General features: G+C 42.0%; 1 protein-coding gene across 1 annotated transcript in view; it reads right to left on the bottom strand.

Annotated features, from left to right (window-relative positions):
- Positions 1-6,956: 6,956 nt before the first annotated feature.
- The window catches only part of UXS1 (UDP-glucuronate decarboxylase 1), a 63,290-nt gene continuing 51,848 nt past the window's right edge, over positions 6,957-18,398 (bottom strand). Inside the window, exons 11-15 of the mRNA XM_014956717.1 lie at positions 15,857-15,900; positions 14,111-14,171; positions 12,612-12,669; positions 9,778-9,881; positions 6,957-7,804 (exon numbers count right to left, since the gene is read on the bottom strand). Coding sequence (XP_014812203.1) covers positions 7,673-7,804; positions 9,778-9,881; positions 12,612-12,669; positions 14,111-14,171; positions 15,857-15,900 — 399 coding nt within the window. The 3' untranslated portion in view covers positions 6,957-7,672. The remainder of the gene's footprint in view (positions 7,805-9,777; positions 9,882-12,611; positions 12,670-14,110; positions 14,172-15,856; positions 15,901-18,398) is intronic.

Here is an 18,398-nt window from a genome sequence, read left to right as displayed (position 1 = left end):
CAGGTTGCCATTATTTAGTAACGCAACTGCAAGTTTCATTCCAATCGTATTACTCCAGATTCCTTTTTAAAAGGGCTTTTTCATTTGCTTTCCTGCAGTCAATTGCAAAATTACATTGTATCATCCAGTTTGGCATATAGAATGCATACTATAAGCCAATACATTTCAGATGTGCCCGCTCATTCAGATTTGTGTCAACAAATAACTCCAGTTATTCTCGAGGGGGAAGAAAAAAAAACATTCTGCTCAACTGAAGTGTTTCCTTGCTGCCTCCTCTGCTGTTTCCATACCTACCGTGCACAGCCCTCCCAACTCGCCTGACACGGCACCTTCAACAGCTCCTTCTGGAGCAAGGGCACGGATGATTCACAAAAGCTACATTCAGCCCAGAGGAGCTCGCCTACCTGTGAAAGGAAAGGATTCTCCAGGGAAAGAGCTCAAAGCTGGAACCTGACTTCAGAAGTAATTGCTGAGATGCAGAACATCTAACCCGAGCGGCCCCAGCCCCTCCCAGGCACAATAACCCAAAGGTTACCTTTGATGAGTACTCCCCTTTGAGTCCTTTCCACTTAGCTGCAAGCTTTCGGTCTAGCTTGAAACAGGGAAGAAAATAACAAAGTAAGCCATTTAGAAAGAAATTAGCATCACGTAGCATCCAACACAGTCCCCAGACATCATCTCCTACCGTGAAGTTGCGTCGTGCCTAGACACACGAGCATCAAAATTTATTGGAGACTGGGCATTTGTTAATGAAGCATAATGGGTTAAAGGGGGGTTGCTTAGTGGGGTTGTGTGTGTTAAGAACCTAGAAATACGACCAATATTGCTACCACAACATCAGCTACGTGACTGCTTCTCTCTTGCTACCGTAGAGAAAGTCCTGATGCAGACAGAAGCCTAGGAGATTTCAGCTGTCAGGGGCTTCAGGAGGAGCCTGGTTGGGGGAAAGCGCTGCTGGAGCTTGACAAGCGTAGAGGATTGGGAAGGGGCAGGTGAGGAAGGCTGGCTGTCTCCATGACTTCAGGAGCTGAAGAATCAGGATAAAGAGAGATGAAACGTGTGCTGCAAACTGTAGCAGTCAGAGAAGACAGCACGGATGCTTTAGCTGTCTGTCACCCACAGCTTACAACAAATTTCCAAAGCATGGATCAGGGTAACACCATTTTTTACACTTCACTTACACGCAGAGTTAAGAAAGAAGTATTTCCTAATCTCTCACTTCAAGCCCGCCGTTGCGTGAGGGCCTGGTGCCCAGGAGAGGCAGCTGAGGACTATCCCGCTCCCTGCAGGAACGCTTCCAGGGACACAGCTTTTTGCTGAGGGAGCCAAATCCAACAAACATCTTAGTCACCTCTCCTCTGCACGCACAGTTACACGCTGGCCTAGTAGGCTCCAAAAACTCAGCTTTCCCCTAGGCTTTGGAGCGCTCGCTCTTCAAATCCTTGCCAGTTTAATTGGTTTAAACTGGTGTGTTTCCTCATTAGAAGACCCTTTATTCCCCAAGCGGAATAATCATATTCTGAGTCAAGCACACACTCTTTGCACAGTTGGAAAACACCTATTCCTAGAAGAATACTTCCATTTTGCGTCCTATCAAAAACGTGCTCAGAATTTGGCAACATTTGAACCGCGCTGATAATTTCCATCATTTCCCAGAATTTACAACAACTGGGAATTCAGACCTGCTGAATAAGGAAGAATTAAAAAAAAGTGCTGTAAATAAATACCATCCCTCCCTGGGCCTTTGTGAGCCATGTCCATTCCTGCAGGCTGACTCAGCCCAGCAGCAATCTGTGCCTTGCAGGCTCACAACAAAGTCTACGCTCTCTCTCTTGTGGATTCTCTAAGATAAAAATAATTTAAAAAAACCCAACAAATTAAATCTTTTCTGTTATACTGTGCTGCATGCTGAAGTTTTCCATCGTGTACTGGGGGCTGGCTGGGATAGAGTTAATTTTCTTCATAACAACAAGTATGGTGCTGTGCTTTAGATTTGTGACTAAAACAGTGTCCATAACATCCCCGTGTCTTCACTGTCGCAGAACAGTGCTTGCACATCATCAAGGGCTTCTCTGTTGTTGCCCACACTACCCCAACAGCAGGTAGGCTGGGGGCAGGCAAGAACTTGGGAGGGGACACAGGTGGGACAGCTCACCTCAACTTACCAATATTCCATACCGTATAACGACTGGCTTAGCAATAAAAGCTGAGAGGAACAAGGGGGTGAGGGTTTTGTCTCCCAGGGTAGCCATTGCTCAGCAACTGGTGGGGCATCAGTCTTGCTTAGGGGAGACAGTGAGTAGCCTTTGCATCTCCTGGGGCTTTTTCCTTCACTTTTTAAAGTGCTCTTACCTCGGCCCTCAAGGTTTGCTCATTTTTACTTCTCTTATTCTCTGCCCTGTGTTGTTGGGGCAGGGGGAGTGAATGGCTGTGAGGGTACTTAGCTGCCAGCTGGGGCCAACCCCACCACAAGGCATTGGAATGGGCTGCCCAGGGAAGTGGTGGAATTGCCATCCCTGGATATATTTGAAAGACAGGTAGACGTGGGTGCTGAGGGACATGGCTTAATGGTGGTTTTGGCAGTGTTGGGTTAATGGTTGGACTAGATGAGCTTAAAGGTCCCTTCAAACCTAGATGATTCTGTGATTCTAAGGCAATAGCTCTAAGGGGAGGGCACCCTCCTTCTTGCAGAGAGGTCCCCCTGACTTGAAGTGCAACAGTTGCAAGAATGCAAAAATACAAGCAAGAAGGTACAAACCAAGCAGATATGAACCATCACACATTTGGACAAAAGGAAGACAACTATTAGAAAAAAATAGTTGGTCAAATATGCACAGAGTTAGTTAAACTTCAAGCCAACTACATTAACAAAGCTAATTTCCTTTGACTACTTTTGTCCCAAAACAGACAAAACTGTGCACACACCCCACCACCCCCACCCCCCAAAGCCCTTCCATTCTGCTGCGCAGACAGCACAGAGCGCTTCACATCATCATCATCATCCCCAGCCACCCCGGCATTGACATCATGTAACCTCTCCACCAAGAGAGAAGAGCAGCCATTGTTCATTGTGGCTCCCTGCAGAACAGCAACAGCTTGGCCGTGGTCCAGCACTTCATCTTTCGAGACCCGATGCTGCCACAAACAGCCCCTGGCTCGCGGGTGTCAGCCAGGCCAGTCCGTCGCTGAGAATACCTCTTGGGGTGGGATGAAGCCCAGATTGTGGTACTTAAGGCCACCCCACAGATCCCTGTGGCTTCATGTTTTGGACCTTCCAGCTGCTTCAGCCACAGCATTCAGAGGATCCCCCTCCTTGCTGAAGAGTGTGTCAGAAACTTGGCAAAATATTGCAAGAATGAACCGGTTGCTGTTTGTTCCAGGCTGTCCACCAACAAGGTGGACAAAAAGTTGTTGCCACATTCACTGTCAAAGAGTAAGCGAGTGAAGGAAATGGTCTGGTTTTTTTGCAAGAAATATAAATTGCTATTTTAGAAAAACACCTCCCTGTTGATACGGAATCGCGTTCAGGAACGTTCTGCCATATAGAAGGAGCCCTCCCTTTCTCCAGAGCTATCACTGCTGTTCCTGGCTGCTCCGGGGAGTCAGAGCTGCAAAGAAGGCATTCCTGTCTCCTACAGCTTGTGATCCAAGCACAGGGACACATTCACAACTACGGATTCGTGGTGGCCACATTGCCACCGATTTCAGGGGGAGGACATATGGATGTTAGGGCTAGCAATGTTGAGTACAGACTTCCCTTGCTATTAACAAAAGCATTTTCTTTCTGTGGACAGGTCCTCTCTGATTAACCTCTAGCAACCTTCAAGGACCTTCTTGGCCTCCAGTTGCATTAAACTCAATACTAATAAAAGCCTGGGGACTGGCTCAATCCATCACACTAATCAAAGCTCTGTTTTGCCCTCTGTAGCCTGTTCTCCAAGGCTAATGAATTTATGCAATTGTGTTTGTCTTCCTCCTCCTCCCTTGCCTCTTTCTCTCAACTTTGAAACTGAATTCCAGCCCCACCTGACAGAAGTGAAAGCTTTTTTTTCAAACACATTACATTTCTAAAAGTTTCTTGAAAAGAAAGAGATGACAAAGCCATTCACAAATGCCCAGAGGGTGAAGAGCTCACTGGCTACTGAATCTGCCAGAGTCTATCTAGGTTAAGAAAAGCTGCAAACACTGTAGACACAGGAAGGCTGTCAGATCATAATTTCCCCACGTTGCAAAAAACCTAACCTAAAGATAGACATGAACTTAAAATAAATCAGGTCTGTGAGTCTCTCTGTAGCTCGTCTGTAGATCAGCAATGTGGTTTACAAAGCTTCTGAACAGCCTACATACAGAAATAAAGCAAAAATACATAACGTTTAGAAAATAATAATAAATGCAACTGTGGACCTCACACTGTGACAACTTCCAGCAGCAAGAGTGGTCCTCCTTGTGAGGTTCAAGGAATCCACAGCAATGGATGCCCTGCACACCTCTCCTTCTAGAAAGCTGACCTCACTCTCCTGTACCAAGACGACCAGTTCCCCACAGCCAGCCTTCTGCCACGTTGCATATTCCCTACTGAGAGAGGAGGACTTGCACCTAGTGCTGGCTGAGCTGCCCATTTGTGCAGATCACTGGGACTAAACAGCAAAGGTCATGTCGGTTTTACCTTGTCTGCCTGACCAGGTGACAGGAGAAAACCCCAATTCTTAAATTTCCTAAAAAAAAGAATAATTAAAAATTAATACAATATGTTGTGTTTGGGCATGGAAAGGAGAACATTGCTTGGCTTCATTTACTCCAGAGTCCTACATTTCCAAGCTTTAAGTGATGTATTCCACCACTCACCATCAAAAGTGGCTCTCCTGGAGAGGCAGCAGATGTTTCTCACCTGTGGTTCCCCTCAAACTTGATGCCTTCTTTCACCTTCTGAGATGTGTAACCCCAGCTGGGGTGTAACACGCAAACCCTCATCTGCTCTCTTGAAGTCTCAGTTCAGTCCAGACCAAACTGGAAATTATCCTCGACTTTCAGTCTTAAACACCAGCAGACTGTTTTAACACCCATGACCCATGCCTTTCCAATCAGCTGGAAGGCCATTCAGCGGCTTCAAACACAAAAGGGCACAATAGCTGCCTCAGCTGCTGTTTCTGGAAGACACTATTTAGAAAGAATATGGGGACTGAACGAGGAACCTCTGAAACAAAACCAGTCCAAGGAAAGCAGCAAATCAATGCAGTCTGTCACTCAGGCCCAGCGGGAGGCCTGCCACACACTCGCAGATGGGCTGTATTGGTACCAGGCATTTGCCCTCTCTCCTGCTTGCTCCTTTCATGAAGGAGATCAGGCTGTGGAGTAACCTGAAAAGCCTTTAAATTCACATCTGTAGCACCCAAATGTTCAAACTTCCTGAGGGATTTTTCTTTTTTGGAAAATGCACTTTTTATGCCTGTCTCCAGAGGCGTGCTTCTTCCGGTACAGTTTACGTATTTTGCACTGAGGTAATTGGATTAAATGAAAACCAGTCCTGGAAGGAACAGCTGGTACCCACAGCTCCCATTTATTCTCAATGGCCACAGAGCTGAACTGGGGTTGCATCCTCATGTACCACCTCTTCATACGCGCTTTGGCATCCAATAAGCACAATTTGAATGAGAAGGAAATATAAGGAGAAAGAACACCTTCCCCCAAATATAATCTAGAGTTTAAGGATTAAGAACACCCTGCTGGGAGCTGATTAGCAGTTCTTGCCACAAGACTATTGAAGAAGTGGGCACTACCTTCACATACATCCAGCTGTGGTTTTGAGTAGGGGGAGAGGCTGTGCTTTGTGAGTGTATCAGTGATGACAGGTTACAGGCACATTTGGAGCACGCACAGCACGGTGTACTTTTCAGGCAGCTTAATGCAGAATAAATGTCCAGACCAAGTACCTAGAAAAAGGCTTCAAACAAAAAGCAGACCTCGAGATGCTCAGCTGTGAAAAGATGGAAGCAACATGTAATACCTCTGAGTCCAGACAGGAAAATCATAGAATCATTGAATCACAGAATGTTCCCTGGCTCGGTTGAGTGGCAGATTTCCACTGGAAGAAAATCTGCAGACATCAGCAGAAAAGAAACTGTTTTGTTTTAAAAGGTTCGTTGCAAACCTGGTCCAGACTGGCCACGCAAAGGAGCACGAGAGCCCCATCACTGCTGGAGTCCTAGGGTTCTTGGCCAGACAGAGTGGATGGGACCCCAAGCCTCGCAGGCACTGGGAGACTCTGATGGAGGGGGACTAAAAACCACACTGTTCCCAGAGTCCTCCCTGGATCCGGGTGTCAAGTCATGGCTACAGGTAACTCCCACTTTGACCATTAACCTAAAGATGAAAGCTAATGAAACTTCAAGCTTTAATGAGATCAAGTCAAGTCACTTTGCTTGAGGACACTTAGGATTTTCAATTTTGAGTGGCACTAGGCCAAAAATACCTTTTGAAAACTCCCTGCCAATCTTCCCTCCCCAGGTATCCAGTCTTAGGTACTGAAAATAAAGGGGAACTATTAAAAATAAGGGGAATTGGATTTTTTTTTTGTTTGCTTGGTTGGTTTTTATTTGTTAAGATGACAGGCATAGTTATCAAAGTTGAAAGCATTTACTGGCAATTCAATAATTGCTTAAAATAGAAACATTTCCTCAGTTAGGGAGGCTAAAGTTAGACTCTACAGTTTAAAGAAAATCTTATACTCCTGCATCACTATCAACTACCTGGAAAAAAATCATGATGTTTTTGTCTGATCTATTTCAACAGACAACCTGCAGCCTTCCTGTGTATCTGTTAAGAGATAACCAATGAAAAACCAACGTTATTAAATTTGAGCTAATTATTTACAGACTGTTACTTTCTAATTCATATACAATAAATGCACAGATGTCTAATGCCAGAGAAGTGCCCACAGTGAAACCCTGAAACTAGTCAATAGAAGTTTCAATATTTTATTAAAATAGCATATTCAACCACTGTAACCAATAATACATTAACTTTATTCCCAGAGTACGCACAACACAGTAGTGATTCAAAATATCCTTATCCATGGTAATCAATGAAAATATCTCAAATTCAAGTGTACAACTAAAACTAAACCTTTGAAAAAATCTCTCCTTTAAAGAATACATAAAGCTCTCATACACAATTCTTTAAAACTCCTTTAGACTTGACGTCAGTGTCTCTCACCTGACAATACCACTAGCTTTTTTCTTATGCATAGTAGAACATCTCATATTTTATAGTACCCATTTTATAAATAAATTGGCATTTTCCATCCCGTTTGTGTTTATCGTCAGCTTCACAAAGAAACCAGTAAATAAAACTGTCAAGGACAGTCACAACAAAATGATCTCACAGCAAGATATAAAACTTGAAGATACTAAAAGATGCTTCTACTCTATTTTACATAAAAAGACAGATTTAAAAAGTGCAAGGCAAGATTTGCAGGGGAAGGGGAATATTTGTTATTTTTTTAGGCACATCCACTTCTTTAAAGCAAGCTTCAGAATGAAATTCCAGTTTGTTCTTCATGATACCTGTTTCAAAGTCTCTCTCTCTCAAAAAAAAAAAAAAAAAAACCCAAGAAGAAAAAAAAATTACATCCGCCAAATGTCAAGCAGGGAATTTCCTGTCCAACCAACAGTCTTCAGTTATGTCTTGTTCTTCCTTTTTTCATCCTTGCGGGTTTTGGCTTGGGAATATACTGATTGTTCGCCTGATACTCAAGTTCTTTACGGAAGTAATGAATTGCTTTATTCAAACCTTCTTCCAATGGGACCTGTTCCCAAAAGTGAGGAAAGAATCATATCACTCTGAGTTCACATCAGCTCTTTTCACAACGGCATCTTTTTTAATACAGCTATCAAAAGACTGCTAGGAAGTCTCATTCTCAGCCAATATAAGCATTAACAGCACCACATGCTGGTTACATCTCCGTACTGCTAATGCATGTTAGCTTTTAAACATCAGATATATTTTCTGATGCAGCAAGTCAAAAAACCCAACAAATTTAAATCATATCAGATGGTTACGATTGGTCTGTTTAGTGTCAGAACAGCCTTACATAATTCTACTTTCAATTCATAATACATGGAAAGAGATAAGCACACAGAAATTTAAGCCCCTTCTGTTTTTAGTGATTAAAGATCCTCTTTCGCAGATTCTCACAAAATGGTATACACCACAGAAAGGTAGAAAGGTGGTGGCTTTTTTTTTTTTAGTTTTTATTTCTTCAGTGCTCCATTGATAGACAGAAAAAGGGATACCAGTGATGATCCAGTATCTCATTTGATAGTCTCAGATCCCATAGAAATAATTGTAATTCTTCATATTCTAGGCTTGCATTTAAACACTATGAACTGTAGACAAGAACAACAGAAACACTACCCACTTTTCTCAGGAGCCATATGCTCTGACATACTTGCTGATACTATCATTAATATAGGAGGATAAAATAGTGGCACAAAACCTACTTGCTTTGATGTACCAACACTGTACTGCTACTTCAGAGTAAGGTTTGGTACCAACTGTGCCAAATGCAGAGGGTTATAGGAGTATAAAAGTTAACTGTTTTAAACTTTTTGTGATTGTAACGCTTGCCATTGTCCTTGTGCTTTCAGGCATAGTCTATTAATATCTGGTGCCTCTGTGAATCCTTTCAGAAGGTTTGGAGATTTTTTTGACTGCAAATCCACAAAAGCCTACAAACCACTGTGCCAGCTACAATGGGGAGCTGGCTAAGAAAGTCACACCCTTTCTGGGGAATAAGTAGACCTTACCTCCCCAAACAAGCCAGCTCTTCTCATCAGCTATGCCTGGTTATACACTTGCACAGTTAAATTCACCAAAAAGGTTGAAAAAGGACAAAAAGCAGCAACCATGGGGATTTTGAGTTTCTTGCATATTAGCTGTGCAGAACAACCACAGCCTCAGATGGCTGGTAACTAAGCTTTAGAGGTGGACAGGCATTACTGTGGGTGGTGACATGTTTGACTAACCCTGAGCATGTTTCAAATTTACAAACACACAAAACAAGCCCAACATCTCATAGTCTAAAATGAGAGCTGCTTATTATGCCTTACTTCAGTCTACCAGAATAAAAAAAAAACCACAAACATGTCACCTCTCTCCAGCTAGCTTCTGTTTTGTACAAGTTTCACATATTTCCCTTTAAACAAACTAAAACCCAGAATGTTTTTCTGGTGCTCACATTTCTCCCTATTAATGTAACCAAACTTTTTGGTTACAATGATGTTACAGATAATCTTGAAAATAGCATTACTCCAAAGATTTTATAAAAATATTTTAATTAAATAAAGGCAATTTTTGTCCTTCCGTAATGCATGTTACCACAGCAAAACAGGAATGAGGATTGCAAACTGATTAGTTCCCTTAACTATGTACCATGTATTTCAAAGGATTCATTGGGCTTACAGAAAGGTAGGTAGACACTTCATAATATGCATGTGAAAAAGTTAAAATGCTTATCCTAAAAATGTTTTTTTTTTCTACTTAAGTCTATTACAATGTTAATGATAATGTGCTCTTCTGCATGGCACAGGCCATATAGTCTTTCCCAGAAGTTCTTGAATCATGAGCTAGGGCAACATAGAAGACAACCTTTTAAACAACTCTCCTGGAGATTGCGTTAAGCAGATATCCTGGTAACTGAAATTATCATGTGGTCCTCTCCCACCCACCTCTGCCTCCCTGTGTTTTTGCACACAACCACCATAATAAGGCTGTACGTACCACGGGTTCCCAGCCAAGCAATAACTTGGCTTTTCTGATGTCAGGTTTTCGCTTCTGAGGGTCATCCTGTGCTTCTGAAAGAAACTGGATTTCACTCCCACTGCCTGTTAAACAAGAGACCGTGCATTACCATCTGCAATTCACTATGCTTTGCATTTACATCTTTCCTACCTATTGAAGCATCAGGTCTTTCTGCAGTTTTCTGCTTCATAATTCTACCACTGAAACGCTTTCCGCAGACACAGCTGCACTGCACGCAACAGCTGGGTGAACCAGCTGTCCCACAGCAACACGGATTCACAAAGCTTTCAGCATGAATTCACAAAAAGGAAGTTATGCTGTCCCACAGCAACACGGATTCACAAAGCATTTCACAAAGCTTTCAGCATGGATTCACAAAAAGGAAGTTACGCTTGACCAGCCTAATAATCTTCTACAATGAAATGACTGCTTCAGTAGCCAAGGTCAGAGCACTTGATGTCATCTACCTTTACTTCAGTGAGGCTTTTGACACTGTCTCCCGTAACATCCTTATTCAGGGCTGAATGAACAGTAAGGTAGGTTGAAAATCGGCTGCATTGCTGGGCCTGAGGCTGGTGACCAGTGGCACAAAGTCTAGTTGGAGACCGGTAGCTAATGGTGTAACCCCAGGGGTCAATACTGGGTCAATACCGATACATCAGAAGGTTGTGCTGCCATACAGAGGGACCTCAAGAAAGGAGACTGGAGAAAAGGGCTGATGGGAACCTCATGAAGTTCAACAAGGAGAAGTGCAAAGTCCTGCACCTGAGGAGGAATAACCCCAAGGCACTAGTAGAGGCTCGGGACCAACCAGCTGTAAAGGTGCTTGGCAGGAAAGGACCTGGGGATCCTGGTGGACACCAAGTTGAATATGAGCCAACAATGTACCCTTGCCACAAAGAAGGCAAATAGTATCCTGGAGAGCGTGGGGATCCTGGTGGACACCAAGTTGAATATAAGCCAACAATGCACCCTTGCCACGAAGAAGGCAAATAGTACCTTGGACTGCTGTAGGAGGAGTGCTGCCAGCAGGTCAAAGGAGATGATCTTCCCCCTCTACTCAGCACTGATGAGATAGATCTGGAGAGCTGGGTCCAGTTCTGGGCTCCCCAGTAAAAGAGAGGCATGGACATACGGGAGACAGTGCAGCAAGTAGCTAGGCTCCCCAGTAAAAGAGAGGCATGGACATATGGGAGACAGCACAGCGAGTAGCTACTAAGACAATGGAGGGACTGGAGCATCTCTCCTATGAAGACAGGCTGAGAGAGCTAGGACTGTTGAGCCTGGAGAAGAGAAGGCTCAGGTGGAGAGAGAGCTAGGACTGTTGAGCCTGGAGAAGGCTCAGGTGATTTTTATCCATGTGTATAAAATACCTGATGGGGGAAGTAAAGAATATGGACACAGGCTCTTTTCCAGTGGAGCCCAGAGGCAGTGGGAACAAACTGAAACACAGGAGGCTCCCTCTGAACATCGGAAAATGCTATTTTACTGTGAGGGTGACCCAGCACTGGCACGGGTTGCCCAGTGAGGCTATGGAGTCTTCCATTCTTGGAGATACTAAAAAGCTCTCTGGGCATGTTCCTGAGCCACTGTTGGCTGTAGGTGGCTCTACCTGAGCAGAAGGATTGGACCAAATGGCCTCCAGAGGTGCATGCCAACCTAGACTATCCTGTGATTCTCTTAGAACTTTTGCATTGCAGAAGGACTTCACTTCCTCCTTGCCCATACTCTCCAGTCTGATTTAAATAGCCAATACAGTATTTGCCTTTCCTCATGCCAACAGACAGAAACAGGACAGCTTCTCAAACCAAATCTAGCAAATAGTTTACATGCCACGTTACTGTGGCATTTTATGGATATAGAACTAAACCACCTCTCTAGACAGACCGAAACACATCAAGTTGTTTGTGATGATACAGAAAAATGGAAGTAACAATTATTCTATGTGCCTGATGGGTTTGGTGCTCTGATTTTCAGTTTCCTTCCCTAATCTGTGGATTCATAGATGTTTTCCAGAGGGGAGAGTCCTCTATTAGATACATCACACGCATTGGCTTCTGCACTGTGTGTTTGAACTTGTCTTTTTCAGATCCCTCAGAAGCTCTGCTGGAATCTACAGACTACAAACCCTTGGCTAATGGCATCAGTACGTTTCATCTCATTAGGAAGCCGCACTAGAAGCCCAAGTGCAGCTCTTCGCTTCCATTCTTGAGGGGTCTGATTTGCTACAGGTATCAGAGGAGGAATGCAGAGAAAGCCACAGTGTTTCCTTCCCAGCCACACACAAGGGAGGCACTGACAGCCCTCGCAAGAGTCACTGGTAGATGAGTGAAAAGCAGAGAGACTGTCACCGCAGCATGAGGTTTTTAATGGCAGTTGAAGGAGCCTGTGTAATTACAGCCTGTGTAATTGTGAAGAACCACCTTGCTGAAGTATCTGTATTTCAGCTAAGCTGTTATGCTAGACATTTGCATTCATGTATTTTCCATTTCATTTATGAATTGTCCTGGTGCCAGAACAAAACTAAACAAATGCATAAACATTATCCAAAATAATTGGTATAGATTACACACATAAATAATGCATTCATTCTACTGGTTCATGCAATATTTTACATAGAACTGAGAAGATTTGGATTATCTTATTAATATTTAATTATATGATCAGGATACAATTAAATTCTTTGATAAAGTTATTAAGAAATCCAAAGACCAATTAAATTATCTGTATATTACACACACTAATCAAGTAATAATCATCTAACAACAATAAGTACTTCATTAGCTTTTCTAAGAATTACTTATCATACTCACCAACAAGTTTTTTAATTAACTGGGCAAATTCTAGGATAGTGTGCTCTTCTGGGTTTCCCTAGAAATAGAAAGGATATTCATTACAATAACAATTAAACACATTACAACATGTTAGGTTTCTGACATGAGACAATTCTAACAAGGTCATGTTAAACTCTGAAAAAGCTAAACATTATGCCTTACTCCTACTCTGATGGAAAAGATGTAACTTTGAGAAGCTCCACACTCATTAGAAAAGCTGCCCTCCATTACCTTTACCTTGGTAATTCAATGTACGCCCAAAATGGGCAAACGCACCTAAATCATATAAAAGCATGTGCCACTCAGCAGCCCACACAACCACATCACCAGTTTGAAATGTGGATTCAAGGACTTGGCTGAGTTGAAGACACATGATACAATGAAGCAGTATGCTAAATTCTCAGTTCATCCGAGGTTAGCAAGCTAACTAATTTAGCTGCAAACAATTGCTTCCACATTTACTACAGCTTACGTATCAACATGTGTAAGGGCTGCTTGGTTTCCTACACAATATTCCTTTTCTTAACTATTTTCTTTTTTTACCCAACTTGCATATGGACCCCGATCCAGATTTCAGAACAAAATGCTGAAAGCTTCCTGTTAGCATTAGCTCACTTTCACCAGTCTCAGTTCCCTCCATCCCCAGCTCTCCTTGTTGCAAAACTCTTCTTCAATACATCTTGTTTGACCTAAAGCTGAATGTTTAGGTATATATAGATTTAAACACTGAGTTTTCTGGAGGCAAAACATGTGATGTGGGTTTAAAAACACCAGCATTTGGCTAGAAACACAGACATGAATTCACGGCCACAGTAAAAAAGGAAAATCTAGTGAACAACTACCCTCCAGAGTTGAATGTATGATTTGGCAAAAGTCGGCATACACAGAAATGACCTGGCATATGCATCCTTCTTTTATTTTTACAGCCACTGCTGAGAATAAAGTGACAGCAACTGGCACAGAACAAAAATTTTATTAGAAAAGTTAAGTTCTAAGCAGCTTTAATCAATATCAGAAAATTATACAATCAAATGCTATCCAATTTCCCTCTAATCAAGGCTAGTATGAAGTGATTTCTAATTTTTTAGGGCTAAATATTCCTTCAGTGGTTTTTTTTTTTTCATTAAAACCAGACTGCAATCATTTCCTTGATGTATTTTGCACTCACCATTCATATTTCGTTCGGGCTTTTTTTCATATTCTAATTACATAAATCTTTTTGCTAAAACAAATGAAGAACTCTAGCAAATTTATGCTGTTCTTAGAACTGTAAGACCTCAACACCTATGGGCTTAATCTTCTTATTTATGAAGAGAATATGTGAATGAATACATTACTCATAATGGAAATAGCTTTTTTTGAAATTGAAAAAGCTCCATTTATTTCTTCTCAAAATCAACATCAGAGACAAGGAAGGAAACAGAAGTGATGTGGGCCACTGGACATTAAACACAGTAGAGTGGAGCTCTCATACTCACCAAGTTGACAGGACTGCTGACATTGCTGTTCATCAACGCCACCAACCCATTCACAAGATCACTATAACAAGGGAAGAACAGATTGAGGTAATTTTCACTTCCCTATAAATAATATTATTGTCCAAAAAGAGAGCTGCACCCTCAGTAAAGCAGATCAGGCAGCTGAGTGAGGAATGCTGAAATGAGATTTACAGTGTACACACTTCAACGGGTGCATGTTTTCTTGGCTGTTTGTTCCAGAATCCCTCTTGTACCATATACTGAGCTGGAGGTTAGTTTGAAAGGGTGATTATCTTTGGGATACACTGGCTATGGTTCACCTGAGCATATGAAAGAATATGTAACCATATCAAGTTACTAAAAAAACATTAATACTTCCTCTTCTTTCCAGTAGTCAAGCATATTTAGAGGCCCATTTCCAACACATTTTAAACAGAATAGAGTAAGTTGTAAGACAGAGGCACATGACACCACCACTTGCTTTGCAGTTTGTTGTTTGAATTGTCTTCAGTCTTTCAGAAATTCTTAAACCAAGTTTGCTAAAAACAGTATTTTGGTGTTACCTTCCCCCAGCAAAATAACTGAAAGTTATTTTGGGTTATCTGCAAGAAACTTATCCACTCATCACTGAACATACGAATCCAGATCTCTTTCATTATGACTTGTAATCAGGAAAGGAGTGGCTACTTTGAACTGATGGGGTTTTCGTAATGTCTATCTCTGCTACTCTTTAGTCTGGAGAAGAGAAGGCTGAGGGGAGACCTTATCAATGCCTACAAGTATCTCAAGGGTGGGCTGAGGGAGGAGGGAACCAGACTCTTTTCAGTAGTTGCCAGTGAGAGGACAAGGGGCAATGGGCACAAGTTGGAACATAAAGGGTTCCACTTGAATATGAGGAAGAACTTTTTCACGGTGAGGGTGACGGAGCCCTGGGACAGGCTGCCCAGGGAGGGTGTGAAGTCCCCTTCCTTGGAGATTTTCAAGACCTGCCTGGATGCTCCTGAATAACATGCTCTGACAAGCTCTGGGTGGTCCTGCTTCAGCAGGGGAGTTGGACTAGATGATCTCTATGGTCCCTTCCAACTCTAAAAATTCAGTGAAAATTCAGTGAAATACTATTACTTTCAGCAGAGGGAAAGAACATTTCCAAGCGGAGAATGACTAAAACAACCCAGAAGCCTGGCAGGGAAGTTCAGCTAGCACAACAGAACAAAAGATTCTGAGGAACAGATTCACTTTTTCATAATGAAAGTACATTCTGGCCTTGCTTACACTGCAAATATTAGCTACACGAATACCCCCTCAACTGGTTGCTTTCCCCAGGAGGGGAGATCTCCATGTGCAGCACACACGCTGACCACAGCACCCTCGAGGACACAAGGTGGCACTATTGCATTACGACGGAAGGACTCACAAATTAATCAGACTTCCAGCAGCACTGAAAACTTTCCTACCCGGCTACTTGCTGTCCCTTGAAGGGAGGAACACATTAATATTTTAATTCAAATTGCTAAACCCACTAACGTTTTGTTTCTTGGTATTTTCAAAAACTTCACTGGCTCCCTTCTGAAAGGAAAGCTCGCCTAAGAATGAACATAATTTTTTTGACTAAAATGCACATGCATACGAAGCTCGCCTAAGAATGAACATAATTTTTTTTGACTAAAATGCATGTGCATACAAAGCTGGCCAAGCTCAAAGAACCACTAAGGAAAGTAAATATCAGAAAGCACAAACAAGGCTTACCTGACATACTGGAAAGCTCTCGTCTGAGTTCCAGGTCCATAGACCTAAAACCACATGAAAATTAGAAAAGTTACATAAATGTGGAAGTCCTCTCTAGCCCAATTATCTTTTCCTCACCATTCTAGAAAAACATCGCAAGGAGAAACACCTAAAACACAAGCTCAATGTTGAAGGAATGGAAAAAAGATGTGCTTGCAGAACCTTTGGCAAAGAATCAGTTCTTTGAAGGCCTTTTTCCTCCTGGATGTGTCTCCATTAAACACACCCTTAAGCATTTTGTTAACCAGAACTCTGGATGTAGGAAACATTCTCAGGGATATAGGACAGAGTGATGCTTTGTCCTCTCCTGGATCACTGAAAGAGGCTGCAGCATGCACCCAGCCAGAAAAGAGCACCAAATATTTAAAGCAAGCCTCAGAATACCAAGATGACATGCAATTTTTATTTGCTCATTAACAACAGATAACATCAAAGAGACCACCAAATGTTAACGGTCTCTAAAGAAAATTGTCAAGAAAAATCGCACTGTAAATGTTTAAAGGAATCGGAACCAAAAAAAATTATCATATGACTCTTTAAATATTACTATTTGGGGAAACGGGAAGTAGAATAATTTCTAATGGCTAGAACTCTTGAACAAGCAAGTTATTTTAAGTTCAAAATAGATAATATTCCTACAGTGTACATAATGATATCAGATCCAAAAACATCCATTTTTTTCTCACAGTTTAAATGTGTGCAGTACTTAAAATCCCTAAAACACAAATACTTAAATTCTGAAAGTTATCAGCATATTTTAAGTGGAGAAGACACTTAACTGGAGAGATACATATCTTACCACCAACCTGCTACAACAGAAAAGCTTTTTGGAAGAACAGAATAGAAAGCATGTTTGTTTTCCTAGGAGATGAGAAAAACAATACAATTGGTACACACAGAATTATAGAATAGTTTGGGTTGGAAGGCACCTTTAAAGGCCACCTAGTCCAACCCCCCTGCAATGATCAGGGGCATCTTCAACAAGATCAGGTTGCTCAGAGCCCTGTCCAACCTGACTTTGTTCCCAGGGATGGGGCATCTGTCACCTCTTTGGGCAACCTGTCCCAGTTTTTCACCACTGTTATTGTAAAAAATTTCTTCCATAAATCTAGTCTGAATCTACCCCGTTTTGGTTTAAAACCATTAACCCTTGTTCTATTGCCACAGGCCCTACATGACATCATCTGTGATTTGGTAAGCCTGTTGCAGATTCAGAATCAAAAGAGTTCCTGTGATTTGGTAAGCCTGTTGCAGATTCAGATTCAGAATCAAAAGAGTTCACATTTCAGTAAGCATTGGGTAAGATCAGGGGTTTAAGAGTTTAAACTGAACCTGAGAGAAATGCGCCAGGAGAGCAGAGTGACAGCCTGATAGCCTCTCAAAGCAAACAGGAAGATAATTTTATGTATGTATTTATGTAAGCTTCCTGCTTGTCATCTGTTAGTTATGTAAAACTTATCCCACAAGCTAAGTCATTTGTGCATTCCTTGGTCTTGACTATTCAGTGTTCTGTCCAGTTTCAGATTTTGCTCTGCAAGAATCACAGCATTGCAAGTTGCCACAAAACTTTCACCTTTTTCCTCCTTGGGTTATATGCTCCCTCCTAGAGGAATTCCTGTCTCAACTCTTTTTACAGTCTCCAGTAGAAGGAACACTGTCTCTATCTCAAGATACCTGCTCCATGAAGGTACGTAGCAACATATTTACTAATTTAGCAGAAGCCTTTGAGTGATTTCCTGGCACTTCACTCTTCTAATCTAGGCAATATTTTCAAATATTTATACGAAATGTCTGTTGTATGTCACAAAAACTGTAAATGTTTCCATGAGCTCACAACTGATCTCAGATTTCAAACTACCTCCCCCTGTTTCAGGATGTCTCATTTATTTTACATATCCTCATTATTTTATAACTGTAAACAGGATCAGGGCACAGGTCAGGCACTGTCTGTGTTGCTAAATTACCAGCAGCATCTTTGGCAGAGTATTGGCCCGTGCCAACTTTTACTCTCAAATGTTGTGACACTACTTAAGCATTATCAAGAGCCAATGACCATTCGTAGCAGTCTGGATGTGGCAATTTGTTTTGGCAGGAAAATTTAGCTGCATAGATGTAGGTTACGCCACACCAGTTTGTCAATGGTAACAAAAAACAGTTCTTACCCACTTTATTTACTAACACATGATGTGTTAGTAAATAAAGGCCTGAAGACCTTTATTAGTTAGTTAAAGGTCTTTAACTTTATATTATACAAGGAAAATTTAGGCTGCTGTCCAAGCTTGCAAGAAGGCATTTATGTGTCTAACATCCAAAAAGGGCTCGGAGAAAGTTCTTCAACAGGAAGAAGTACCAAAATATGATTCCATAAACCTTGTCATGCCATGTTCCCATAGAAGGGTCGTGACAGAGATTCAGGTTCAGGATTACTAAAACACTTTCACAGATTGCAACCAGTAGCCTTGTTTCTCTCTGGCAGAACACCACCAATACCACCACAAGAGCT

This window comes from Calidris pugnax, unplaced genomic scaffold (genome assembly GCF_001431845.1).
Source record: "Calidris pugnax isolate Ruff unplaced genomic scaffold, ASM143184v1 scaffold318, whole genome shotgun sequence".
Lineage (NCBI taxonomy): Eukaryota > Metazoa > Chordata > Aves > Charadriiformes > Scolopacidae > Calidris > Calidris pugnax.
This window is presented reverse-complemented; position numbering and strand designations above follow the sequence as displayed.